This window comes from Poeciliopsis prolifica, unplaced genomic scaffold (genome assembly GCF_027474105.1).
Source record: "Poeciliopsis prolifica strain line A6 unplaced genomic scaffold, Auburn_PproV2 SCAFFOLD003, whole genome shotgun sequence".
Taxonomy (NCBI): Eukaryota; Metazoa; Chordata; class Actinopteri; order Cyprinodontiformes; family Poeciliidae; genus Poeciliopsis; species Poeciliopsis prolifica.
In genome coordinates, this window is record NW_026562378.1 from 6,935,196 (window position 1) to 6,962,712 (window position 27,517).

Here is a 27,517-nt window from a genome sequence, read left to right on the forward strand (position 1 = left end):
CTACTCAAGGCTCTTTCACTACGTTGGGGCTCAGAAGATGAAATGTTTTAGGAACCTCTGGTCTCATTAGTTACTCTTGATTTTGTAACTTTTCAGAGAAAAGCGATCCACTTTTCTTTGTATCCCAATACAAATTGGGATCCAGTTTGTATTGGTTCCCAATTTTTATGACCTTAGAATAACTTTGTAGCTGCTTTGGCCTTTGTAACACGACGCCCCATCGTCCATTATGCACATTTGTTGGATAAAGTTGTTTCGGGTACACATTTTGACCATAGGAAGCAATCTCGTCCGTGTTCAAAATGGAACCAGGATTCATCGTATAAAATAACTTGGCATCAGCCTTAAGCCCATCCTTTCTGCAGAACTGCAGCTAATGTCTTTCTTGGACAGAGTACGTCTTCTTTGTTGCGCTTCGTGTCATGTGTCTGATAATCAAAAGTCTGCCGGTGACCCATGTCACGCCCCACTGAGCGTGCTCTTCAAGTTGGGAAACTAGTGAGATTTGCAAACTGCTAGAAGAAATACAGGTGGATGATAAAGCTTTCTGTTGTAAGGGTTAATAAAGAGTAGGGAAATGTTCTCTTTGTCGTCTCTGCTATTGACTTAAAATGATCACAAGTGTTAAATTATGACTTATTTGGGAGTTGTTTCTCCAAATAATTTTTGTCAACTGGAATCTGAAAATGGGATTTCTGAGTTCAAGTAATTCCCGGCCGCTTTCTCTGCATGCAGTGCAGAGGCTCCCAGGCCTCTTCTGCCGCCATCGTTGCGCAAGCTCTGCGCTGGTGGCAACACTGTGCATCTCGACATCCTTTACAGGAAACCGTTTAGGCGTTCCCCGGTTTTCCTGAATAGCCTGTGGACTTCCTCTCTACATGTCAACCTTTCACCTTGAAGTTCTTGATAACCCGGAAGTCAGGTTCTTTAGTTGCAGCAAGTTGAAGCCATTTTGCTGTAAGGTAGTGATAACCCAACAGTTATCACTATTGTGATGTCACTATTATAAATGTTTGAGAGCAAACATTTATATATATATATATATATGTATAATCATAAACAGTGTTTTATGTTGATTATATGGTAATAGTTTGCATATTTTCCAATCGAAGGGCCTATTAAGTTCATTTGAACTTAAGTCAACACAAATAACCCTCTGACCATTCAGCGCAGCGCCGCAACAAATGCGTGAATCGGGAGCGAAGCAACAAAATGCGCTAAATGAATCTGTGCAAGTGCGATAAACCCGTCTGGTCCGTGGACGCTGGTTGGTGGTAACAGCGAGCGCCGTGGGGAGAGCTGGATCAGAGGGGAGCATCCACCTCGGCAGCGCGCGTCACGTGACCACCTTGTCTGCTGCTGGCCGAGTGAAGCGTGTTAGCAGGTAATAAAAACACACATTTTTCTTCGTCCTATTCAACTTCGCCGTTAACGTTTCGCGCTCGGTTCGCGTCGAACTTAATTCGTGGCTCGTCGGAGCGGCGAGTGGCCGGCTCCTTTGTGCGCGGTCGCCGGGCTTTGAGAGGATGTCTCCTCGCTATTTTTCCTGTTGTCTTGAATCCCGGCGAGCAATGTCGGGATTGGATTGTGCTCTGCGAGGCCTTTTTTCCCCTTTCTTTCTTTTCTTTCCTCTACTCTCTCCTCCTGTAGATTCGATACACCTTTGTCGCTGCCAGGCTTTCGGCTTCGTCTTGGTTGTGTGACGGGAACATTTTTTTTTTAACCGTCTCCGTGCGTGTCGTTGTGCGGCCCCAGAAACACGCGCAGGACTCCCCCACGGCAGCTTGACGGCTCAACTTGTACGAGGTTTCGATAGCATCGTTAGCCGCGGCGTTTGCTCGATGCTAGTGTCAACGGTAGCGCGAAGCGGCTAACGGCGAGCTAGCGAGGACAAAGGGGACGGCGGTGTCAACAGCACAGCAGTCTTTGTCGAGCTGATGGTTGCGTCTCGAAGTCTTTTGCGTTCGCAGAGGACGCTGAACGCGTCCACGTTTTAGATGTTAGAAACGAGCAGCACGGCGGCAGCCAGCGAAAATCGGCGTTGACTCAAAACAAATACAATGCTACAGAGTTAATTGTCTCCCTGGCTGGAAAAAAAAAAAAAAACAGGCCACAAAAAACAGTAAACATCTTTGTGCAATTTCAGACATTTGTCGTTGTTTTTTATTTTTTAATTTTTGCATATCCTAATGAATATTTAAACTCTTGCTTTAAAGAGGCATTAAGTAATTTATCCTCATTGCGATATCGGTGGCGTTGCATACTAAATTGTCCGTGACAAATTTTTTTGAATTGTTCTAAAGAGACTCAAATCTGCTGAAATTGTGGGGGAAAAAAGCCTGCTCTTGTTTTAGCTTTGTTCAATGGTGCAGCCAATGAGAAGCTGTGTGTTTGCCACCGTCACGCACAGCACGTATAGCCGGACTGCCATTGTTCTCTGACACAAAACAAATGGGTCAGAAGGGAAATCTAAGCTTGTACACTATGTTTTGTTTTCAGTTTACACATCTAGTTACGTGTTGTTGTTTTTTTAAAGTTGCACAGATCTGAGATCTAGTGGCTGAATTCCAATTCACTGATTTTTTTTTGTAGAGCTTGTAGATTACAAATGTTATTTTTCTGCTTTTTGGATATGCTAGTTTTAAAAGTATTTGTTGCAAAACACTAGTTTCTCAACTCATTCCAAATTTAAAGCCTCATATATATGCATAGTGAATTCTCCCAGGTTCTGCTATAGGGGGTATCTGCATAAATAAAACAAGGGGGGAAAAAATTAGAGCTTGTATATATGTTTATTTTTACTTTTTTACCTGATTTATTTTCCGGTGAAAAACTAAGAGCTACTCAGATTAATCAGCTACGTTCAACTTAAGGTCTGAGGAGGAAAGAAACAGATGTGCTGTTGTTAGATTTAATGATTCATTAATTTATTGCAGGTGTAAAAGAGCTTTAGAAAGCCTTCTCTGACCAGAGTAATAATTAATTTATTGTGTTAAAAGCAGAGGAAGTACTGCTCAGCACTTGGAACAGAATCTCAGTGTCATTTTAAAACAAAAACAACATCGTACGATTTGACATAGCAGCCTATTCTAGTTCTTAGAATTGCCCAACAACAATCTGACTGCATTCTCCATCGAGAAGTAGAATCTCATCGTGGGATTCCCTCGACTGCCAAGATTTTGTAATCAACGTGAAATGAAAGATATAGTTCAGCTCTTATAAAAAGGTAAAGCAAAGTAACTTTAGAGTCATATGTTACACTTGTTTTTATTTTTTTTCCCCGTGTGAAAGCCTTTGAGTCATCTTTTCTCAGTGACGACTTCCACACAGAAGAGTGTTGTCATCGCAACCTGCATCCTTACTGATCAGAAAACAAGTCATATTTTCAGTTATTGACCAGTCAGTCCACAATGAGAGCAGAAATGAATCTTAATGTCTGCCAATTCTGAGTGCATATCAAGACTATTATGGAACTAATAACAGCGGTGTGATAAAGGATCACACTGACTTTGCAGATTTCTGCAATACTGATTAGGATCCTCGTGTCGATTAGATCATTTCAGTGCATCAGTTTTGTGTTTAGGGTCTAAATAAAAACTCTTTTTTTCCACAATGAGACAGGATATGGAGTCTGGGGTGTGTTGTTTGTCCACGTTGTGTAGTCTGGTGTTTGTAAAAGGACACTGGGTCGCTCTTCCTCCTTGACCCAGATTTTCAGCAAAGCTGTTGCGTCACCAGGCCAACTGTGCGTCTTACAGCCTTCACAAGGCCACTATTCATTACTCGAGAGTGAGGCTTTACTGTGCTCAAAGCATCTTCTGGCGTTGGATGCTCAGGAAGTTCTGTGGCATCAAACAAGGGGAACGCTGCAGCTGGGTCGTAAACTGCCTTGCGGGAGTTATTAGTTAGCATTACTGCTGGTAGCTTTTGCTCATTCTCTTATGTGGGTTTTACTTTTTGATTTCTGCAGGTTTTTCTATTTTGTACATACAGAGTTTTGTATATACTGTATATGATGAGCTTGCTGGGCGGCGACAAGGCCCGGGGTCCTCGGGAAAAAGCGCTGCCAGCGGCCCCTCACACACCACAGCCACAGAAGCAAATACAGGTGAGCGTCCCCGAACGCCAAAGTGTGGAAGCGCTCTCCTCTGAGCACTAGATAAGAAGCACTAAAGTTTGAATTTGGTTTGATTGCATCTGCAAAGTAGACATTATCCTAATGGGTCAATAGGAAGTGGTTATTTCCCATTTATTTCTTCGTCATTAATTTTTAAAAACACGCCAACCAATTTAACAGCTACCACAAAAGAACTGCATCCCTTTTCAATGTCTAATGTGTCTGCGATACAGGCTACTGCTGAGCAGATCCGGCTTGCTCAGATGATCTACGACAAGAATGATGCTGACTTTGAGGACAAAGTTAACCAGGTGTGAAACACTTGGACGTTTCGGTGGCTTAAGGTGCCCTCCACACTTATTGGCACCCCTGGTAAAGATGTGTAGGACTTGTCAGAACAAAAGCAAACATTTCTTGAACGTTAGCATCAGATGCTCACTAAATGTTTAAGGGGGAAAAAAAAATCTATCCAAGTGCAAATTTTCTTTTGGGGAAACTTTTTAACTCGCCACATAGATGTTGAATAGATTTCCGCATATATTGGAGATTACCGATAATAAATATTGATTTTGTGTGTAGGTGAGCCATTTATTTCCGACTGGACCACACATTGTGACCAGTTTCCTATTGGAATACCCGGGAATAATTGATCATTTTTAGTTTTCCTGGAAGATTCTAAGAGGTTTGTTGTAAAAATTTCCTGGTATTTCAAAGAGTTTGTGTGACATGCATTCAACGAGATTCCTAGAGACTTTCGAAGAGAAACAGGCTCCCATAATCAAAAATTGACCACTATACATAAAAATGGGACACAGTTGCAGTGGAGTCTAGCATGCTCTAGATATTTGTTTGTAATGGTAGGGCAAAAAAGGCTTTCTCTTCCATAGCAAAGCTTTTCTGAACAACTGCTTAGCGTGTAGGTAGCGTCTAATAGTATATTTTCTCCCGTCAGTACAATAAATGCGTCGCAATCAACAGTTGAATTTTCTTCTACACATCTTTATCTGGGGTGCCAGTTGGTGTGGAAGATGCTGCAACTCTGTCAACATTTTTGTTGACAGAGTCTTAAGTTGGTGCCCAGTGGGAGTGCTGTGTTTTTTCATCTCTGTCACAAGCAGACATGCGTAAAGTGTGTGTTGTTCTTTTTCCAGCTGATGGAGGTGACTGGGAAGAATCAAGACGAGTGCATGGTAGCTCTTCATGACTGCAATGAGGACGTTAGCAGAGCCATCAACTTCCTCCTGGAGAGCACTTCGGACATGGTAAGTGGAAGCTCCTTTCATCTGGTAATGGGGATTTGCTTATTCAAGGGTTTCGTTTCAATTCAATAAATGCTCAGAATACCTGGGAACCGAGTGGCTGGTTGTAGAAAAATGCGTTAAATCCTTGATAACTAACATCAGTTTCTGGATTAGTACCGTATCTTTAAACTTGTGCTGTTATTCATTTGCACAGAAGATGTTACTGTGAGCTTTAGCATTTCATCAGATGAAATCTGTGTCAGGTTTGGGCATTAACGATAGTTGGAGACTATTCAACAGGCCAAACATAGTGTATGTATAGCGATAGAGGGTGTGCAAAGTGCGGTTCGGGGGCCAATTGTGGTCCCCAGACAATTTTTGTGCATCACTTAGACCACAGTTCAAGATTAAATTAAATTAAATTGGGACAAAACTACAACTTTTAAGTAAAATTTTAGTAAACAAATGTGAAGTGTCAAGCTTTCTGGTTTCATTCTACTGTCATGGTTTCTACCATATAGTACATTTATGCACCTAAATTTACTTTTAATTGCTGGAGAAAAAAATGTTAACAAATTAATTCTTTTTTCTTTTTTTTTCTCAATCAGGCCCAAATTACTAAAAAGCAAACTGGTTGTCTTTCATTTAACAAGAGAAACGGGCAAAAATAGCATTTGAGGATTTGAATCTACAATTCTGTTCCTACAAAAAAATATAATTTTTTTTCATCAAAATGTTCAGTTTGTTATTGAGCAGGTAAAAAGATATTATTTTTGGTGATTTTAGTTTTTAACTTTTGCCCTGCGAGTCCTTTTGAGCTGAACATTTTGGCCCACGTGACAAAGAGTTCGCACACCCCTGACACAGAGCATTAATTTATTTCACTTGAAACATATTCACCTACCAAATACTGCAGTTTTCTAAGCGGTCCTCTATGTATTGTGATGCATATTGACTTTTAAAAATGTTTTAATTTATTTTGTTTTTGTGTCTTCTCCTCTTTTGCATTCAGACCTCATGGGAGACGGTGGGGAAGAAGAAGCCTCTGGTGAAGGAGAGCCCATCAGAGAGCAAAGAGAACAAGGAGAACCGGGAGAAGAAAGGGGAGCGGGAGGCCAGCAAGGGCCGCGCCTCAGCCAACCGCAAAGGGAAGGGGGCCAGTCGGAACCGGCAGGGTGAGGACCCAGGGCTTAACAATGAGGTTAAATCTAGTTCAGAGCAGGATTCCTGTTGAATCCTGTAGTTGTTGCTGATAGATTTTTATTTATTTTGTTAACAGCACGTCCAGAGGAGAACGGTGTGGAGGCGACTCCACTGGACAAAGGTTCGGATCGAGGTCGAAGAGCCAGGGGAAGCAGAGGTAGGAGGATGAAATTGTAGCACTGTAAGAATGATGCGTAATAAGTGAATGGGTCTGACTTTTGTTTGGATGTTCTGCAGGGTCAGGAGGTCGGGGTCGAGGCAGAGCGCCGCCTGGAAGCAGGTTCTCAGCACAGGGAATGGGGTACAGTGGCAACACACAACTACGTTTATTGCTTCAGACCATTGCCTACTGTTCTGTTTTTAACATGTGAAGTTAACTTGCGAGATTTGAGAAAGAACCGACCAAGGCGAGTTTTAACCTTTGTCGGACTTTGCTCATCTTTTTGATCAGGACTTTCAACCCAGCGGACTACACCTCAGAGTCTGGGACCGGGACCACACAGACCGAGGTTTGGGACACAGCCAACAGCAACAACAACAGCAGCAGCACAGATGGGACAGGTGAGCCCTGGAGAGAGTGTGTTGCAGTTTCACTGTGATCTGTCAGTGTGGGAAAGCAATATATATATATATATATATATATATATATATATATATATATATATATATATATATATATATATATATATATATATAAAAATAAAATATATATATGTGTGTGTGTGTCTTCGTTCTTCCAGTTGCCTGGAGAAATACCATGGAAGACTGGACAGCCGAGGAGTGGAATGAAGATGTCAGTGTGAGTAAAAAGTTTGATTGTCTCTGTCTGTGTGTGTATTTATTTATTAGGGCTGCAGCGATACACTAATCTCACAATACACAATATTTCGCTCACAATACGATATTTAGCAAACGACACTCTTTGCTACGATTCAGTACATTTGTAAAATTTTCTGAAATACTGTAGTGGGACAGGGAGATTCTGGTGACATTTTGTGACTGTTCCATTGACTTGGCTTGAATCAATTGAACTAATGGTGTAATACTGCTGCAATAAATTTTGTTTTTGTTATACATCTGCTTTGTTTAAATGTTAATTGTGTGGCTTTCTATATTTGGTTTTGCAGAAAAGGAACATTTTTTTGTCTTATTCATTTATATTAGATAATGTAATTTATCTATTTCATTATTTAATTTATTGTAACTGGTTGTGACATTGCATGTCATTTTAAAGGTACAAAATGTCATGTGTGATAGCTGTCATTTAATTTGTGTTGATTTGACATAAAACTCAAAGTAGGATTTTATGTATTGATTATATATATATATATATATATATATATATATATATATATATATATATATATATATATATATATATATATATATATATATATATATATATAAAATACACACTGTGTGTTTCTGTGTCCATACAGCTTTCAGAGACCAAGGTTTTCACCTCCTCAAGTGCACCTGATGTTGAGAACCATATCACCCCTGGGCAAAGGTTAGTCTAGCAAAATTAGTCCCACCTCTGGAACATCTGTGATGCCACGATTTCAAATTGAAGCCTTTTTTAACACATGAAAATCTGAAAAATGTTGCACATTTTAATTCAGTTCCCTTCACTCTAATACTCCACCCAAAAAAATCAAGTGCAACTTCTGACCTGTTGAGACTCTGGGAATTATTGGACTGAAGTGGAGGCTCAGCTTCTAGCAGGGAAACAAATACAGACACGTAGCAAGAGCTATAATGTGACGTATTTGAAAAATGTTTCTTTTTTGAGCAGTCCTAATACCTCTTAGAGATTGGATCTATGTAGTGGAAAAATATATGTATTTACAAAAACTTGTGCGTGTGTGTGTGTTAGTCTGGACCTGGCTTCTCTGCTGCAAAAGCCTGGAGTAGGAGGAAGAGAGCCACCTTCCTCTTCTTCCACACCGAGTCTGGTGTTCACCAACTCCCACCACCATCAGCAACCGCCACCCAGCCGCAGCACGACCAGCAGCACGAGCTACGCCCACGCTGCGCTGGTAAAACTGAAAATAAAAAAGAACACTGCGTTCTTATTCGTGTTTTCCTTTTGTTTGTTGTTCACAGTCATTATGAAACCAAAAATAATCATTCAGAACTTCACTGTTGTTGTTTTTTTCACTAGTCTTCGGTTCTGGGGGCTGGTTTTGGGGACTTGGGCCAAGCCAAGAAGCCTCAGCCGAGTCCTGGTGCTCAGATCCTGGAACAGCTCAAGGGTCCCGGTTTGGGCCAGCTGCCCTCATCCCAGGCTGCCCCTCCTGTCAGCACCCAAGGAAGCAACACCTCCACAGGTCGACTGCCGGGTCTGGGAGCCCCGGTACCGCCGCCATCATCCTCGAGCTGGGACATGAAAGCTTCAGAGTCCAACAGCACATCCTTGTCCTCGCAGTTCAGTCGTAAGTGGTCGAGATGTTTTCGTGGCGTATACATCTACCGATGCTGCGCGAGAGGTGGCGTACGCCCCGGACAGTTTCGCAGTCTGTGTGTAAACTATGGCTGCAACTAATGATTTTTTGTCGATTAATCAGTTAATCTGAAAACGATTATTTTAATTATTCCTTATTCTGACAAGTAATCGATTAATCGGATTATTTTAGTTACAGACTATTCAGACAGTCAATCTAACGATTAATCGATGAGATTGTTGCAACATTCTGCGGATTTTCCATTTAAGCCTTTGATATAAAATGTCAGAAATATATTTAGAGATGCATATAATACTTTAAGTTCTTTTTTTAAAATAAGAACAATAAATTTTATTGCCTAAAATATATATCTATATATATCTATCTATATATAAATATAAAGCGATAATGCATATATTTATTGTCCTGAATGTGTTGTTATTCCAGCTTTTGGCCTTTTTTTTAATCTGTATTCTCCAGTTAACAATTAAACAATCGTCAAAGTCATTAACGATTAATTAAATAATCGATTAATCACAAATGATTGTTTCAGTCCTAAAGTAAATATGCCTTTTGTTGTTCCTTCTTCCCTGCTTTTGTTTGCAGGTGAATTTGGGCTGCAGCCGGAGCCTTCTCTTGTTCTGAGCCAGCTGGTTCAGAGGCACAGTGGGCCCTCCCTGCCTCTGGCGCGCCAGTCCAGTCCACCCATGCAGCAGCAAGCAGCCCCTGCTTCAGCCTCGCCTGCTCCCCAACACATCAGCACGCCAGCACAGGTCGGCCCGGTGACGGCTGCTGCTGGCACTAAGCCTGGCGCTCCCAGTCCGGGGCTGGACTCCCACGGGAGCAGCACGCCGCAGCAACAGCGGGGGCAACTCAAAGGCCCGAAACGAAGGATACCTCCTACATCGAAGGTAGGAGTGACGGTGATGCACCGGGAGACAAAAGGGCCTGCAGTTAAAGCTCGAAGGAGGCGGTGACATGTATGAATGTGTTGGCTCCTTTCTGGCAGATCCCATCCACAGCAGTAGAAATGCCGGGCTCAGCTGATGTTCCAGGGTTAAACCTCCAGTTTGGAGCTCTGGACTTTGGTTCAGAGTCGGCACTGCCAGAGTTTGGGGTCGTGGACAACTGTGTGAGCGCAGTGTCCCGGGAGTCCACGCCGGCGCCCGCCCCAGCATCACCTGCATCAGGACCAGGGACCCAAAGCCACACAAGTCTGTACTCAAAACCTCTCAGGTACTGCTGCCTTCTGACTAAATGCATCTTTTTAAAATCATTTTTCAAAATAGTTCACATTTTGTACAAGAGGCGATCTTCGTTCTTGATGTTGATTAGGTGTATTACTGCTGAGATTGGCAAGTTGAAGAGTTGTGATGGTTATGATTATTTTAACAACTGATTATTCTGACTATTAAAGAAAAAAATTGGCACATTCTGCTAGTTTTTTAATGTAGCCACATAAGCCTTTTACACAATATCAGAAGTATTGGATGCAAATATACTGCCAGAGAAGCATTTACTGTTTTAATCAAGCATTTCTTTTCTCCCCTCCCCGTTTCTCAATCTTGCCATGTGTGTGTTTTTCAGTGAGTCGCTGGGCAGCTCTCTCTCAGTCGCCCTCCCTTCGCCCCTCTCGTCGTCGGAACCGGTGTATCACTCCTCCAGCGCGGCCATGCCCAGCCTCACGCCATCGTTGGGGACAAACAGCCCCGCTAACCCTCCGTCGTCCACCTCAGCGACCTCAACCACCTCATCTTCTGCACCTCCTACCTCCTCCCACTTCTCCTCAGTAGGGGGGAGTTACGAAGGCACAATGCCCCCTCACACACGGCTCGCTTTTTCCCAGAGCAAGGAGCCAACGGGGCCGGTGATGGTAAGCAGGCCAGCTTATCTTCCCTTTTTAAAGGATGCCGTCATTGTTCTTACCAATTAACTATCAACTAACCTAAAACTGCAATTTTTTTGTCAGAATGGTCTGAATGGTGTGAGAACTTCAGCTGCTCTAGACAGTGAGTTACTCACCACTGCTTTATTTTTAGCTGTTTGGGTAGAAGAGGTGCATTTATCAGTTAGCGGCACACAAGTTCTTTCTGTGTTTCTCAGCGTCATCGGCTTCTTCCACACCAAAGCCAGAGTCGCCGTCTGTGAACATCAACGCCAACGGTCCCTCAGCGTCCTCCCACCTAACCCCCACGCTGCCGCCTCACAGCTCCACCACGCTCTCCAGCCTGACACAGGACCTGGCGTCAGCCAACCAGCTGAACTCGCTCAACAGGTCGTTCAAGTCTCGCCTGAAGTGTCGTAACTTTAGAAGAGCTCTGCCAACTTTGTGTTTTTTGTTATAGACTTGTGGACGTTGCATAATCGCATCCTGAGTTCAACTTTTTTTTTTTTTTTTTTTACTCCCAACAGCCATGTCAGCAGCCATTCCTCGGTTTCAGCTCTGGGATCAAGTTCTCTCACTGTGAGTACCTGCTGGGGCTGCATCGACGCTAATATCAGCGCAAAATGACCCGTCAGGGTTCCGGCCCTGACGGGAATTAGATTTAGATATTTTCCAGATCTGGATCACGATGGAAGAAGACATTTGTGGAAGGAGGAAAGGGGGAAAAAAAGTCTCTTCATTTTATATGTTTCATAGTCTGAAGGTCGTGTCCTTTCATCCAGTTATTGCTCCATTCCTCTGTCTGTGTTTCTGTTTCATTCCTCCAGTGAGCCTTTCGCAACTAATCACATAATAAAGTTCAAATGAGCTCAGCAATTTCCATTCTGATTATGAACATGTTTTGACAGGCATTTTGGTTCAGAGTGACATCATAATCCATTTTATTTATGGTTTTGCTTCTAAGTGGTTATTATTAATACTTCCGTTTTAATTATTGTTTTGGGTTGTCGTGTTTTCATTTTGGATATTTAAAACATCTTCCAGTTCCAGAGTTAAGTGCTCTGTACAAAATAAACGTTTATTGATCCTTGAGACGACACATTATTGTGATGGGCCTACCCTCCATCTTTCTATGTCTTCACATCTGTTTATCCATTAATCTGTTCGTTCCTAACGTCTATTTTTCCAGCTTCCCTCCATCTTTTCTTTAATCCATCAATCTCTTTCTAGTAATTCCACATTCCAAGCCAGACCACTCCTCTAAAGTCATTGGGAACTTTTTAATTTATACTTTAAAAACAAGCCAAACTGAATGAAGAAACATACATATAAAATCTCACAAAGCCGTGGAACACAACATGGATGACGTTCACACACAGGATGGATCACTTGCCTCACTTTAAATGTTCTCTGTGCTTTTTTTAATTTTTTTTTTATGTTGGACAGTATACGAGTGTGGACAGCAGCAACGTGAGCTCCCTCACTCCCTCGTCCAGCTCCTACACATCTTCGCAGCCCACAAACTCATCGCTCCACTCGGCCCACAACAGCAGCAACAGTAGCAGCATCAGCCACCTGGCCAACATGCCCAGCATGGGCAGCAACATGAGCAGCACGGTCGGCGGCATCACAGGCACCAGCGGGTTCCACTCGGCCGCCGCCATCGCCACCAGCACGGCGCTGGGACTCGGCTCCAACGGAGCCACAGCCGCGTCCAACCTCTCCGCACCGAGGACCACGGCGCTGCTCTCCTCCACCGGTAGACGGACGCCGCTGAAACGGCGGGAAATTTTGAGTCGCTTTCCAGCTGGACGCGTCATTTCTGTGTCTGTGTGTTGACAGGCAAAACTCCTCCCAACCTTTCCCAGGGAGTGCCTCCTCTACTACCAAACCAGTATATAATGGGACCAGGAGGCCTGCTGCCCGCTTACCCGGTAAGTGGATCATCAGAAGTCGGGCTGAAATGAACGGGTATCATTGATTAATCGTTAACTGGAGCGTACAGACCCAAAAAAGGCCAATTGCCTGGAGAGGAATGGAGTCAGAGAAGTAATTAAGTCACCACTGCGCAAAATATCACATTTTGTAGCAAAGAGAAAAGGCTTCATCTGTAAATATGTTCAACCTAAAACTCCACAAGAGGCATATTTTTAGCTTTACAAAGTTCATCTTTTGTATAAAAATCTCATGTTAAACACCTCTTGGTCAATCCAAACTTCCACAGAAGAGAAAAGAGGAGGATTATAAAAAATGAGAAGAGTGGGCCTGCATTTGGAAGTGTACTTCTAAAGTTTAAAGTTAAATGAAGAGTGCGTTCCTCACCTGGCGGCAAAAACAGGAAGCCATCAACTGCCAACAGCTTCCTGCTGAGGCAGGTGGTCAGATACTCTCGACTGAAGGGAAAACAGCTGCAGGAAGTCTTGGTGGGAAATGTTTCAGTTTCCCTGAAGGGCTCTTCTGAAGCGAAGGCCAAAACAGTTCACACCTACATAAACAAGCCAAAGCAGCTTTGAAATTCTGTTGCCTGTGGATTAGGAGGAATAAAACATAAAAGAGCCCCACGGCTGTAGTGAAGCATGGCGCTCTCTTGCTGATGCTCTGTCAGCTTCGCTTTGGAAACCTGAAGCTGGTGGATTAAATCAACAGCCAGGAAGTCTTGTGAAACTCTGAGGATATTATTGGAGGGCTGTGGCGAGAAGTTGGGCTCTGGGTAGTAAACATGTTTTCAGCAGGTTGTAAAAGCTAAAAGGCCTGGCAGTCACTGAAAGTGGCATTTTGGATTTAATTTGGAGACGCCGCCCTACATTCACCATATTAGCTCTGTTGAGCTACTCAAAAGGTGGCTTTTTTTTTTTTACAACCATTTGTTAGATTTTATATCATACAGGTAAAACAAATTAGATGTCTGGGTTCAATAATGTAGGTACAACCGGATATTTTCACATTGCATCAACAATGATGGTATAATTTCAGAAATGAACACACTCAATTTCAAACCATCGATCAAATTTTGCGCCGCAACCTCGAGTTTGATAGTGCTTACATAGAAATAATTCATATTTTCAGAAGTTTTGTCGTCCGTTTTGTAGGTCGTGGAACTGACAGTGTTTGTTTGTTTTTTTTTCTTTTCACAGCAGATTTACGGCTATGAAGACCTCCATATGCTCCAGTCTAGACTGCCAATGGTAAGACACGCATCTTAAAGTGACGGTTTGCGATTGGAGACAGAACATATGATGTTGACTGTTATAAAAACTCAGTGTGTACAATCAGAGGTCCATTTTAGTGTGTTTTCCAGAATGGAAACTCATTTGACTTTAGCATAAGTTGTAAGATGTAACTGCTTGTAATAATTTAAGCGAACATCAATTAAACAATCCAGTGCTGGGCTTTTAAAGAAGCATGTGGTCAATAGTCAACTAATGTTTTTTTGACAGTTCCACAACTGTGTGTGTGTGTGTGTGTGTGTGTGTGTGTGTGTGTGTGTGTGTGTGTGTGTGTGTGTGTGTGTGTGTGTCCCCTGCTCCTTTAGCCCTCTCTGCAGGATTACTATGGAATCACATTCCCTGGACCCACAGCAGCTCTCTCTGGCAGAGACGGGAGTCTAACCAACAACCCCTATTCAGGTGAAGCTCCTCCTGGTTCTCTTGTTTGATTTCTTCCATAATCGCTCAAACCGATTTTATGTCTGCTCACGTAAAATCTCTCCTCCCTCCCCCCGTGGTCAGGTGACATCACAAAGTTTCCCCGGAACGACTCCACCTCCCCAGCGCCCCCTACCAGCCTGGCAGCCCCCCAGCCTCCCCAGGCCCAAAGCCAAGGTCAGAGCCAGGCGCAGCCTCAGCCCCCCCAGGCGCAGCCCCCTGCCCAGCCACAGCACCACAGCAGCCAGCAGGCCTTTCTGCCGCCGGGCTACAGCTACACGGGCCTGCCGTACTACCCCGGCGTGCCCGGCGCCGTGCCCAGCGCCGCCGCCTTCCAGTACGGCCCCACCATGTTCGTCCCGCCCGGAGGCCCCGGGCCGGCCTCGGCGAAGCAGCACAGCATGAGCCTGGGCCTGGGCAACCCCTCGGCCAGCCCCTTTCAGCAGCAGGCGCAGCAGCAGCCCAGCGGTTACGGCCAGCACGCCTTCAGCTCAGGTTCGTGTCGCGTTTCACAGAGTTCCCCCGTCCTACAGGAAGAACTTTGAAGCCGGACCGTTTTTGTCATTCTCGACGCACGTCTTCGTCTACAGGTTATGAGGAGCTGACAGCAGGGCCAGCGGGAGTAGAGTACAGTAAAGGTTACAACTCCTCTTCACAGGCACAAGCCAAATCTGCTGCTGCAGGGCCTGGAAAAGGTAAGATGGAATGAAAAGCGATCACCTCCATTCAGTTCCTGAGATGCGAGTGCCTCTCCTGTGTTCACTCCAGGAGTCTCAGTGACATCCAGTAACTCCGGCGTGCCAGACATCAGTGGAAGTGTTTACAATAAGACCCAGGTCAGGCCGCATGAATCATCATCATTTTGCCGTCACCCAGTTTTTAAAAAAAAATTTTCCTAACCACCGCCTTCCTTTAATCCGTCCGCAGTCTTTCGATAAGCAGGCTTTCCATGCAGGGACCCCCCCTCCGTTCAGCTTGCCGTCGGCCCTCGGGGGTCCCGGACCGCTGAACCCCGGAGCAGCTCCTGGAGGCTATGCACCCCCCCCGTTCCTCCACATCCTGCCTCACCAGCAACCACACTCACAACTGCTGCACCACCACCTCGCTCAGGACGGACAGGTGAGCTTTTGATGGGCGATTTTCCAATCATTAAGGTTTTACAAGCTTTCTGTAAAATCGACTAACCTCACTCCAGATGAAATATAGACCTTGTTTTGCTATTTATTTTGTCATTCTGTTGCAAATAATAATTGAATTCAGTTGTATTCTGCTCTCCCAGCGAGTTTTCAGGCCCACAAACCTCTGGTGATGTCACACAAGGCAATAATCAGGGTTGAGCTCAAAAATCAATATAGATCGACTGAATTTTTAGGTTTTGTAGACTTAACTTTTGGAAAATGTGGATTTTTTTTTTTTCCCACCAATGCACTACTTGTGTTTCTACAGTTCAGATTGGCCAGATAATGTTTTACACTGTGTGACGGTTACAAAAGCAGTGATGAAAAAGTTAAAAAATATACAAATCTCTAATGTTGTAGTAGAATTAGTAATAATATTAAAGTGGTTAATTTTCACACAGGAGTCGAGATGGCACAACTTCATGTTGACACATTATATCACAATACTGTATACATGCAGTGTAAAAACTGGTTGGAGTTTGTTTTTTTATTTTTCACCTTAAATATTCCACAAATTTTTAACATTCTATTCTATTTTCTGCAATTAGTTTTACTATAGTCATTAAAATGTCGCTTCTTTAATTTGAACATAAAACAACTAATTTTATATGGCAGGTATTAACAAATATAAGGGCATAATTTGTGAGGGGATAAAAAAGAAAAATACCAGAAGTTAAAGCAAAAAAAAAAAAAAAAAAAAAAAGGCTCCTTGGCCTGTAAAGATTCAACTTGATTGGGATTTGTGGAGAGGGAAAAAACAAATAAAATAAATCCTGGGTCGTTGGAAAAAGCACCAAACACACACACAGTAGAATCAGAAAATGTTCAAATACATTCAAACCACTTAAAGAAAAAAAAAAAAGAAGTATTTTTGCTGTCAAATTGATATAGATATTCCAGCGAAACAAACAGAAAAATGTCCTTTTAGGTTATTATTGTTTGGGTTAACGGTCAGACGTTTCGTTCCCAGGGCGGGCCGAGCCAGCGTGGTCAGTCCAGCAGCCTGCAGCAGAAGAGCCAAGTCAACAAGTCGAGCTACGGCAGCTCCCCTTACTGGGCCAACTGAGACGGTTGCTTCTGTAGAGAGAGAGTGTGTGTGTGTGTGTGCGTGTGTGTGTGTGTGCGGACATACACACACACACGGGTCGATGCCGCGCAATCGTAGAGGGACAGAAGCGTTTTTACAACACAAGCTAAAACACACACACACACACTACCATCCCCCCGTCCTCCCCCCCTTTGCTCTGTATATCCCCCTTTTCAAATTTATGGCTGTTGTATGTAAAATATATTTATGTATTTATACAGTATATATGTATTGGTAGGACATAAAATGTGGTTTTCTGCATTGTTTTTATTTTGAAGGACATTTTATTTCAAAAAAAAAAAAAGAGAAAAAAGAAAGTGGAACGATGAGAATGCTAAACCATGGAGATAAAGTTGGTGAATATACTTGAACACAAGCATCTTGTGATGTGATTTTTCTTTGTTTGCAACCATAAACTGAGAATGGTGTACATAGATTATACGCATCATTTTCAAAGCAAAAGGCCTTTTTTTATTATCATTATTATTATTATTATTATTTTGGGGAAACAAAAAAAACTATGTTTTTGTAACATTTGGTCGCCCGCATCTGTGAATCCTCATACTGAGGGCGACTTTTAATAGCTTGACTTCTCTTCTTTCTCCCAGTTTCTTTCCATTTGTCTCTCATTCCTGACTTCTCACTTGTTGGCTGGTTTGGTCGGCCAAGCCTTGGATTTGATGTCATTTTAATCCTTGTTGTCCAAATTAAAAGTTATTAACAGTTCTTTAGTGATCTGGCATTAATATTTACGAGCTTCGTTGAACTGGACCTTCACGCACACTGGGTTCAAATGGCGTTCGTGGAAAAACGGGGACATTTATTGCAAAAGACGTAAAATGACGCGACATCGCATCTTGGGTCCATTTTGTTTTAAGGCTTTCTCGAAAAGGCCTCAAAAACTGCAAGCGCAGCTGTTGTGGTGCGTTCAGGCGCTGGTGGAAGGCTCGTTCATCAGCGTTGTCATATTCGTGACTGCAATCGATTTCAACAGATTTTTGTTGTTGTTTGTTTTGTTTTTAAATAGTTCAAATAGTTACATAGATGTTATACTGCTTACTCAGCAGATTTCTTATCAAAACATCCTACCTGCGCACTAACACCGATAGTGCTCTGTCCATCCGTGCTGCGGTAGGAACGTCTGACGAGAAGCAGCTTTGCGCATGCGTGATTCAGTTCAGTTCAGATTTCTTTAATCAGCACGGTGAGCAAAACTACACGCGGGAAAACTGCGAAACTATTGTCTGACCTATGCATCGAATTATTTTCTTGGCTGTACCTTTATTTAAAGACAGTAATGCCAAACGTTAACGATGCTGTCGCGCACACAGGTATCAACCTTGAATTTCTGGGACTAGACAGAAAAAACTACATAAAAATGCACATCAGGGAAAACCAACTGTCCATAACAATGGAGGTCAGTATAAATCAGTCTTTCGTCTGGGAATCGGAAGCTCTTAAGATCGGTTTCAGTTTTTGTCCCTGAAGGTTGGGGTCTCTGTGCAGGTGAGCTTTTCTGAATCAGGTCACTGTGGGACTGACCACCTGTCCGAGTGGGAATTCTGGCTCGTTTTAGAGAACCGACTCTTTGGCTCGGATCACTAAGAAGAGTCGGCTCTTTCGGCTCTAAAACAACTCTTCAGATTTTTTTTTATTTTATTTTGTTCCTTAATTTATCCAACAGAGAAATGTTGCAAAATGAATGACTATATTCAACATCCCGTCTGCTGGGTCAGCGTAAAGCGAAAGGTGCATTTGGAGTTTGAAAGTAACATATTTGTTTATTTGATTTTGATTTGCCTACATATAAACACTGAACGTTCCTATTCAGAGATGGCGATGTAGTTCCTGCTTGCAACGAGAGCCCGAGACAGAAATCAGTTTCTCCCAGAGCTTTATCAGCCTGGCGGGCCTCCAGGCTTTATTTTCCTCCCACCAGGCTGTGGGTTATTTTAAATATAAGTGATCCTTATATTCTCAGTGACACTTTAACACACACGGGCTTTGACGTACATTTTATTACAAAAATATCACAAAAATTCAAGGCATCTTGACAAAGCGCAACTTGGAGGGATTTTCAAACCAGATTCTCTGAAAAGTTGCTCATAACGGCACAGATCAGGGAATTCCTGGACACAATACTGGTAGTTCATTTGCTGGCAATTAATCAGAAATCAGACAACTTTCTGGAAACAAAACTACAAAAGCTACTGATTCTGTTACGTCGTCGTACAGAGTAAACCGGTGAAAGCTTTACGTGTCGGGCATGTGCTTTACTGGAAATGTTTGGATGAGTGCTGTTGGATTACATGGCATCGGGATATTCCACATAGCTCAAGTTCAAAATCCTAAGAGTCGCACAACCTCACAAATCAGCAGGTATATCTTGGTTCTTAAGGCTGGGGCGCCAAATGTTTCCTCACTTTGATACAAAATATATTTACACATGGAATTATGACATTCATAAGCATTTTTTCTCCATAAACTAACCTCGGTTAAGTACAAAATAAAACTGTACACAACAATAGAAAGTCTTTGTCACTAATCCGCCTCTTTCTTCTTCTTCTTTTTCTTCTTCTCTGTCATTACTGCTTCTGGAAGTTCTTCAGTTTCCTCCGCCGCCAACGTTTCGCTCTTTCGTTTCTTTTTCTTGACTGCAGTCTCCACGGCCTCAGCCTCTTCGGCTTGTCTTTTCTTTTTCTTCTTTGCTACAGGCGTGTCAATGTCTCCATTCTCCTCCTTAAAAGGAAAGAAAATGCAAAGTTTTAGTGATTGTGAAAATGCACTTTTCGTTCTGATGTTACTCTATTTTCTGTTCTGATTAATTGCAATTGTTTGACTCTCTTCAGTGATCGAGCCCATTAATGAGGACCAGCCAATGGTTCGGAGTCACAACTTGATGTTGCATGTCGTACACTGAGAACGGACCACAAACGCGGGTCGAGTCTCAAATCGAAACATGCAGCAAGGGAGAGAGAAGGCTAAAAACGGCTCACCTCAGCTTCGCCGTTCGTTTCCCCGTTTTCTCCGACTTCCTGCAGCTTCTTTTCACGCTTCTTCCGTTTCTTTTCCTTCTTCTCCAGTTTCCGCTTGATTTCAGCCGCTACGTCGGTGGCCTGAGGAGGGGGAGGAACAGGAACTGTTCAAATCAGCAACGCCGCTTCGGCTCGTCTCCGAATGCGTTTGAAACGCTGCATCAGGCTCATTAAATCAGTTTTCGCCCTCACCGTGATGTCAGGGGAACAATTGATCATCATTTACAGCATCGTTTAGATGTGAAGGCAGCTTCAAAATCAAAGCTACGCTAGTCTCCAAGGATTTATAAACTTGGTGAGATTTATAAACTTGGTGAGATTTATAAACTTGGTGAGAAGGAGGTGGGTTCTCACCAAACCCACCTCCTTCACAGGAGGAAACCCACCTCCTTCACAGGAGGAAACCCACCTCCTTCACAGCCTCCTTCATGACGTCCACGTTTTTCCGCGGAACCTCTCCGGTCTCGTAGAAGGACAGACGTTCCTCCACCTGCTCGCGCAGTTTGTCTCCAAACACGCTGGTCGGGAGCTCTGGGAGGCAGCAAGAGAAACAGTCAGCGCAGGGAGAGAAGCAGGTCCAACTTTCTGCAGAGCGCACGCAGCCCAGCTCAGAAAGTCACATCTCAACATCAACCTGACGGATGAATGCTGTTGACGAAAAATGAAAGCATCATTGCGGTCGCCGCTGCGTTGACGGCAGGGCGGCGCGGCGCAGTCGCTCACCGGAGAAGCAGTCGATGCGCGAAGCGATGGTGCATTTGTTGGCCAGGTATCTGGAGATGCGGCCTTTGTTCTTGGCAGCGGCGCGGCCGATGAAGGTGGAGTGGAAGATGAGGCCGTATTTGGGCGTGTTGCCTCGTGTCTTCAGAGCTCTGTGGGAAGACGCAGGCGCTTTTTGACACGACTGGCAGAAACCATGTGAGCTGCTTACTGGAAAATATGCAATATGAGAAAGAAAGAAAAAAACTCTGGTATTGCTATTAGGAGCTCTCTGGAGTTTAACCCTTTCAATGTTCTGCCTACTCAGAGCAGAGATCACTTTAGAGCTAAAATGAAAAAGCTTCTCAGCAGCTGAGCAACGCCCTCTTGTGGACAGTCAACACATTATAAAATAATAACCTCTCAAAGGTTTTATAACGGCTCCAAAAAGTTTTATCAACCGGTCCTTATTAATGATCAGCAATTGGACAAATCTGCCATAACATTCAGGTAAAATTAGACTTCCAGAACTTCCTGTGCAATTAATTTATATTAATTGGTTTGATTTTAACATTTTAAATGTCTAAAAATATGATAAAGTAAAACATGAATCTTTTGACTCAGCCAAGTGTTCGTCTTTGAATAGTTAACTGTGACGAGATGAGACCTTTAAACTGCATTTAAAGAGTAGAAGCTACAAAATGACATTTTCTGTGAGCATCTGTTTTTTATAACGCTCTTTACAGCAGAAGCAACTATCTTCTTCAGAGCTGGTCGGGGTTCTACCTCGGCGCTGCGGTGGCTGCTCAGACTGCGGGGCTGCGTTAGAGGGAGCGGGATCACTCCGGGGGGGACGAGCTCCTCCGGTCACCCTGCTCTGCTGCAGCCCCACCCTGCCATCACCGCAGCCACGTCTTCCCCCAGCAGGGAGGGGGCGCCCCAGTACCTGAACAGGGCCTTCTCCGCTCCCAGGATCTGAACGGTGGAGGCCGGGTACTTGGCCAGGTTGGTTAAACTCCCGGCGTGGGAGATCAGCCGGGCTCCAACCTAGAGAAAACAGAAAGGCGAGAAGATTTTGACTTTGCTGAAAAGCTAAAAGTTTGAGAGTGAAGTCAAGCTCTGCTTTTATTTTTAGGACCATCAGCACCAGATTTATTTCTAATCATACAGATTCAGGGGATTGACAGATTTTGGTAGAACATCATCGGTCCCAACGCGCCACTGGGGGCGGATTTCGTCTCGTGCTCACCACTTCTCCGATCAGGGCGGCCAGGTTAGGCGCCACCTGGCTCATCTTAGAGCGGAGGTACTCCTGCAGCTCCAGCCTGTAGGCGGCCAGGGACACCACGCGGTTTGAGAACCTCTCGATGTTGATCAGGTCGATGGGTGAAATGTCCATACCTGAGGAGGATGAGGGAAGGCGGTCAGGAGATGGGAAGAGGAAAAACGACGTTTTCAGCAGTAATACCGTCTTTACGCTGAGGTTGTTTCTCCCGACAGGATCCGCAGTGAGGACTGGAGCCTTCACTACAGGTTTATGAGAGACTCTCTCTGCCCCCCTGTGTTCGGCACCAAGGACGACTGGGGGTCCAAGGTGGGCAAAAAAGGGGCTTGATAACTTGAACACGTTTTGTCCCGTCTACTCGAATCTTACACACCATACTAAAAATAAAAAAGGTAAACATTTTTTAACCTTTTTCGAAACTGAAAGGTGCGGCATGCACATTTACTCAGACCCCACACTCAATACTAGAAGCTGAGCTTTCAGCTCATCCTCATAAGGTTGTGTCTCCAGTCTTGGCTCTGGGCTGACAATTATTGAAACAATCATCTGTCTGGAAATGAGAGTAAATTCCTCAAGTTGTGGAGTTTAATCTTTACTTATTTCAAATTCTTAAACAAACAAAAGAAAAAAACTGATTACCTGGTACTTCGTTACCAGAAGGTAACTAAAATCCCTCAGATACTAATTTTATTTATGCATTTCCATTTTGAAATTATTATTTTTTTAAATGTAAGAATTTTGGGAAAGTCGCAAACCGCGCACCATTTGTTGCTACAGCCTCACCGGGAGATTAGAGGTTCAAGCCTCAGATTCGGGGGGGCAGTTCGCTCACCCATTGAGGAGCGGGATGCGTCCAGGATGGCCTGAGCCTTGGCGCTGTCCATCACCACCTCCTCCAGACTCTCCAGGCTCTCCTCCGACAGCTCCTTCCTGTTGCCGATGAGCTGGGCCAGGCGGCAGTACATCGAGTTCTCCGTCACGATTTTGATGAGCTCCGGGAAGTGGTAGCCGTACCACTCACTGCCAAAAAACAAACAAATATAAGCAAAAAGCATCCAGTACCACAGTATAAATAAACCTATGAGTAACCAGCTACACCTTCATGCACAATGTCTCGACCAACAAAGACCTTAGCCAGCACTGCAGCAATGTTGGAAGAGATTTATGTACCTCCTGTTAATACAGACGGTCCTTTAATGCACAGTCTGTGGTAAGTGTGAGGAGGACTAGGTGTGAAAGCTGATCATTGAATCCAACAAAAGATCACGATTATGCAGTTCTGTGAAAAGCTCAGGAAACACAAACTTGATCAAAACCAGGGCTGCGACTAAGCATGATTTTAATGAATCAGTTATTCCAACGATTAATGTGAAGTTATGAAGTGAAGTTACACTGTAGTTTTTTCTCTTTAACTACTTAAGCCTTTTTTATACAGTAAAATTCCATTAAATGTAAAAATTTACTTTTTAAAAAGTAAATGTGTTATTGCATTTTTAATTTCCCAAAATGCAAAACACTTTCTATGAAACTGGAAGAGTTCTGAGTAGAACATATTTCCAAAATATATATTTTTTTCATCTTATATGTAAAAATGTACAGGCTTTTCCCAGTGTACTATAAGCCTGGCGGGACACCAGGCTAAGCATTGCTTAGTTATTCAAATCTTTTTTAAATGTCTGCATTTTTAAAAGACTTTATAGTTGGCGTTCAGGTATTAATCCAAATATTTCAATAGCATATAATCATCAAATGACATTTTAAAATTTCCTGTCAACTTTAAACATTTTTTAACTCAAAAACACGACGGGCTGCTGGCGCCCAACCACCAGGCTTAGAAAGTTTCTAAGGGAAAACTTGACTGTATATTTTGCTTGTACAGTTTGGGTTTAATTACTGGTGTGTGTTTTTCTTTTAGAAATTACTTTTTCTGAGTCTCTCCAGTAAACAATTAACCAATTACTAAAATAGTTGACGAATTATTTCAACAACCACTTCATCGTGATTAATCGATTGGTGGGTTTTCACCCACCGGACTCGCATGGAGAACGTGTTGATGTCTTTGTCGAGCTGGTCCAGCAGAGCGATGGACTGGATGATCATGTTGTCGGCCCGATTGACGTTAAACTTGACCTTGGCTCTGGAGTAGCTGTGACCCAGACCCAGCTGGGCCTTGGAGGCGGCCTGCGCCGTCAGACCCTTCACCAGGGAGTGGAAGTGCAGGCGCACACCTGTCGGGATGAAGGACGAGTTGAGACGTTTCACTGGCAGCTAAGACAAAGTGATATGGTCTTGTGGCTGTTCAGATTTTCAGTATAAACCTTCATGAGTTTCAGGATAAGGATGCATCACAACAGGCCACACAAAAATAAAAATCTTCTTTCACCTTTGTTCCAAACTTGCCATTTTTTGGTTGCGTTCTCACCTCTGATTATCTCAGCCACTACACCTCCAGTCTGTAAGGAAATACTGAATTCCTCCTGAAGAGCAGCTCCGATTTTGGCATCGGAAACCCCCAAAACTACCTTCTTCTTTCCAGACAGAGGAAGGTTTGTCTCCAAGAACAGCTTGAGGTCTGCGTGAACCACACCTGTACACGAACAAAAACATAAGATTCTTGAGCCAATCGAATCCCGACAAACATTACCCACATAACAAAAAAAAAAAAAAAAAAAAGAACAGAGCTGCTTTCCTCAGATGTTCAGTGTTAACATTTGGCTGTCATCACAATTCAGTGGATTGACAGATTAAAGAGCATCATTACAGCTGAGGAGCAGAGATGAACCAAGACAGACTTGTTATTGACACATTTTTACACCAGCAGACCATGCTGCTGCTTTTTTATTGTTTTTTTCCAGGTGCCATTTTATACCATACTCAAGTAACTATGTTACTTTCAATTGTTATAAAAATGTTGCATATATCAAACGTGACATGAGAAATTTTACTTTGTGAATTAACGCCTTAAAATTGACCCTTAGTCTCTCTAAACACTAATGCTCTTTATGAAACTTCACCTTCAGAAAGACACAACATGGCTCTTCTATTAACCCTTTAACAATGTTATCAACCAGCATTACACTGACAAGTTGCTTATATGAGCACAGAAGATGTGCCGTTCCACCAGGTATCTGCTGATTGTTGCTGGATAGTCTGAAGGAGCTTCCAATTAGATGAGAAGCTTGGAAACCACACCTCTAAATTAGACCCGAGTCTCAAAGGCGGCGCTAGGTCCAACAAACATCTTGCACAGCTGAATGTTTGCCGAGGGAGATTAAAGGATTTCTCAAACAAGGCAACATTTGAGATGTTTTATATTATGAGGGAATAACATAAGATATAGAGCTAAGAAAAAAGTACATTTTACATCAAACTGCTAGCAGGGGTGAGATTTCAGAAATGAGGGAATCCATTTCATAATTAAGCTTCTCGCTTCATCTTTAAAGAATTCAGTTTATTATGGAACTCGCAGGAAAACATCAGCGAATAAAAGGTCAGATGTGGGTGAGTTTTTAAAGGGAAACTGCCTCGGCAGGTCCAACTGACAAAAATCAGCTGCGATCAGAGCCTAATTGGTGCAGCTCTGCAGAGGGCATCCTTCGTTCTCCGGCAGCAGCTGCAACACACAAACCTTCAGAGATGGCGTTCATGTTCTCCAGGGCAGCCTGAGCAGACTTGAAGGGGAAGAAGGCGGCCAGGCTCACCATGCTGTTGAACTTCGCCAGACTCAACACGCTCTCCTCCACCTGTCAAACACACACACACACACTGAGTGAGTCCAGCTAGTATAGAAGCAACGTGGCGCCACAGAAAAACACACACAGACACTCACTCACCTGAGGCAGCAGCATGCCGATCTCCTCCGCCTCTTTGACGGCGAACAGAGCGTAGCCGGCCGCATGCTCGAACAACACATGGAGCAAAACCTGTAGATCGGAAATTCACGAGACTGAACGACTAAACCCGACTTCGACAATTGAGTTGACACGTGTGGACACCATATCAGCATGGTGTCCACACGTGGTTAACATGCTGATATGAAAAGACTTAGTTTGGGTATATTCAATTTAATAATTAAAGAATAACTCTTAACAGAACGCCGATTAACTTATGCACACTTTAAATGTCTAATAGACTGAACAGCATATCGATCTATGTAACCCAATACTTCTCATCACCAACCCACGTGCTGGTCTCGGCCCTCTGGAAGATGCTACTTGCTAGCTTCTGCTAACAACCCAACTAAAGCTCAAAATGTTAAGTTGAGAGCACATACTTACTTTTGTCTGAAGCGGTGCTACTAATAAAGTTACACATATATTTCTCAGACATGTCTTGGTAACGAGGAAATAAGTTCAGTAGCTAATATTAAACAGCGGTGGCTAACCGCGCCTCACCGCTACTAAAGGCCTACAACTGCGCTGCGATAAACGCACAAAAATAGGCAAACATTCCCGCGAAACATAAACAATTGAAGATATCCAACGATTGATTTAGCTGTTGTCTGACTGCCAGCAGATTTATCACCCTGAACCTACCATTTTTATCACGGTCTTGGCAGAACCACGCAGTGCGCGTCCGCTCTGCTTGTTCACCTCTGAGGAAAGAGACAGCGGAGAAGTTTCAGCACGCTGCAACGTGCACGAAACACCGCGAGATCTGCACAGCACCGCGAGATCCCCGCATCTTCTGCAAGATTCAACAGTAATAGTACTGTAAAAACAAGATGATCATGGATATTTTTTAATCTAATCATGGATATTTTCTTTTTGGGGTAAAACAATATTGTTTCATAAATTTCAATAAAATAAAATTGTTCATGCCTTAGAGGCAGACCTGGTCCAATACTATATGAGGACAAAGGCAGAATCTTATTTGGGGTCTCATTTCTGCATTATATTTTGATTTTTTGGTTTGATGTGATATTCTATATATATAATTTTCTTTCTTTTTTTTTAGATAAGAAAAATAATCACAGTTAACAGTAATAAAGGCTTGAAAACATCAACCTGTGTGTAAATAACTGATACCGTGCTCTTGGGTTTAAAAGACTGAAGACTGTCAAAAAATAAACTCTTCTGCTTCTCCAGCTAATCATTTCTGCTGAGTTTCTGGAACTTTTTTACATCTGGCAGAAGTGATGGACGATATGATCTTAAAATCTTATCACAACATATAAGGTTTTATTTATTATGATAACAATAAAACTGTTAATAAAAAAAAGGTACAACACAAATTGTCCTCCTGAAAAAACATCCATTTTGAAATAGGTTTCTTCAGGGCATCAGGGCCAAACTGCTCACAGTAACTGAATTTAACAATATTTTCAAATGTTTACAAATTTGAAATTAATTCAAAATGAAAAAATACTGTCAGGAAAACACAAATAAACACAAAATAACACAAAATTCTGATGCCGAGAGATGCAGGAATGTCACAATGATTTCTCAGTCCTGTTGCCGCCGTCATAAAAAGAACAAAAGAAGACGCATAAAGCTGTGCTCTTGACTCGCCAAATGCAACAACAAAACTATTTTCAACTGGACGTTCCTCCTTCCTGCAGACCCTCAGTACCATTTTGCAGCCATGCAGGAAAACAGTCGAGTATCATATTTCGGAAAACATCAATAAAGCTCTCCAGAGTCCTGAAACTCCCCAGCAACGGATATACCGGGGTCTGTATGTGCGCAAGCACCGGGTGC

General features: G+C 43.1%; 2 protein-coding genes and 2 non-coding genes across 6 annotated transcripts; 1 reads left to right on the forward strand and 3 right to left on the reverse strand.

The window, feature by feature from the left end:
- The first annotated feature begins 1,296 nt into the window (after positions 1–1,296).
- On the forward strand, positions 1,297–17,525 carry ubap2a (ubiquitin associated protein 2a). 3 transcript variants are annotated; one of them, XM_055022087.1, is made up of 27 exons: positions 1,297–1,384; positions 3,971–4,108; positions 4,351–4,428; positions 5,269–5,379; positions 6,371–6,533; positions 6,638–6,718; positions 6,799–6,862; positions 7,013–7,122; positions 7,302–7,360; positions 8,001–8,071; positions 8,438–8,600; positions 8,726–8,996; positions 9,612–9,916; positions 10,015–10,241; positions 10,593–10,878; positions 10,975–11,014; positions 11,109–11,280; positions 11,418–11,469; positions 12,337–12,649; positions 12,733–12,824; positions 14,025–14,075; positions 14,423–14,516; positions 14,619–15,029; positions 15,125–15,229; positions 15,303–15,370; positions 15,462–15,653; positions 16,683–17,525. In XM_055022087.1, the coding sequence occupies exons 2-27, from the start codon at positions 4,013–4,015 to the stop codon at positions 16,776–16,778; spliced, it is 3,771 nt and encodes a 1,256-aa protein (XP_054878062.1). In that variant the 5' UTR covers positions 1,297–1,384; positions 3,971–4,012; the 3' UTR covers positions 16,779–17,525. The 3 variants fall into 3 exon arrangements, with proteins under 3 accessions (XP_054878062.1, XP_054878079.1, XP_054878070.1); XM_055022104.1 differs by having other exon boundaries at positions 14,028–14,075; XM_055022095.1 differs by having other exon boundaries at positions 1,339–1,384; positions 3,994–4,108.
- Positions 17,526–18,799: 1,274 nt separating this feature from the next.
- On the reverse strand, positions 18,800–26,453 carry nop56 (NOP56 ribonucleoprotein homolog). Its single transcript, XM_055022113.1, has 12 exons — positions 26,354–26,453; positions 25,652–25,741; positions 25,447–25,561; positions 24,241–24,405; positions 23,848–24,046; positions 22,651–22,838; positions 21,783–21,934; positions 21,480–21,580; positions 20,558–20,706; positions 20,244–20,365; positions 19,796–19,915; positions 18,800–19,538 (listed from the first exon to the last, which is right to left on the reverse strand). The coding sequence occupies exons 1-12, from the start codon at positions 26,354–26,356 to the stop codon at positions 19,341–19,343; spliced, it is 1,602 nt and encodes a 533-aa protein (XP_054878088.1). The 5' UTR covers positions 26,357–26,453; the 3' UTR covers positions 18,800–19,340.
- On the reverse strand, positions 19,993–20,061 carry LOC129358558 (small nucleolar RNA SNORD57). The gene has a single exon (XR_008605815.1). It is a non-coding gene; the product is annotated as a small nucleolar RNA SNORD57 (small nucleolar RNA).
- LOC129358560 (small nucleolar RNA SNORA26) lies at positions 22,016–22,135 on the reverse strand. Its single transcript, XR_008605816.1, has one exon. It is a non-coding gene; the product is annotated as a small nucleolar RNA SNORA26 (small nucleolar RNA).
- Positions 26,454–27,517: the final 1,064 nt, after the last annotated feature.

Coding starts and splice junctions, on each gene's coding strand:
- ubap2a (XM_055022087.1), top strand. CDS start 4,013: ATGATGAGCTTGCTGGGCGGCGACAAGGCCCGGGGTCCTCGGGAAAAA. Junction 4,109..4,350: donor AGCCACAGAAGCAAATACAG/GTGAGCGTCCCC, acceptor TCTGCGATACAG/GCTACTGCTGAGCAGATCCG. Junction 9,917..10,014: donor GGATACCTCCTACATCGAAG/GTAGGAGTGACG, acceptor CCTTTCTGGCAG/ATCCCATCCACAGCAGTAGA.
- nop56 (XM_055022113.1), bottom strand. Junction 24,406..25,446: donor CATGAACGCCATCTCTGAAG/GTTTGTGTGTTG, acceptor GTTCGTGTACAG/GTGTGGTTCACGCAGACCTC. Junction 24,047..24,240: donor AGTGGCTGAGATAATCAGAG/GTGAGAACGCAA, acceptor TCATCCCGACAG/GTGTGCGCCTGCACTTCCAC.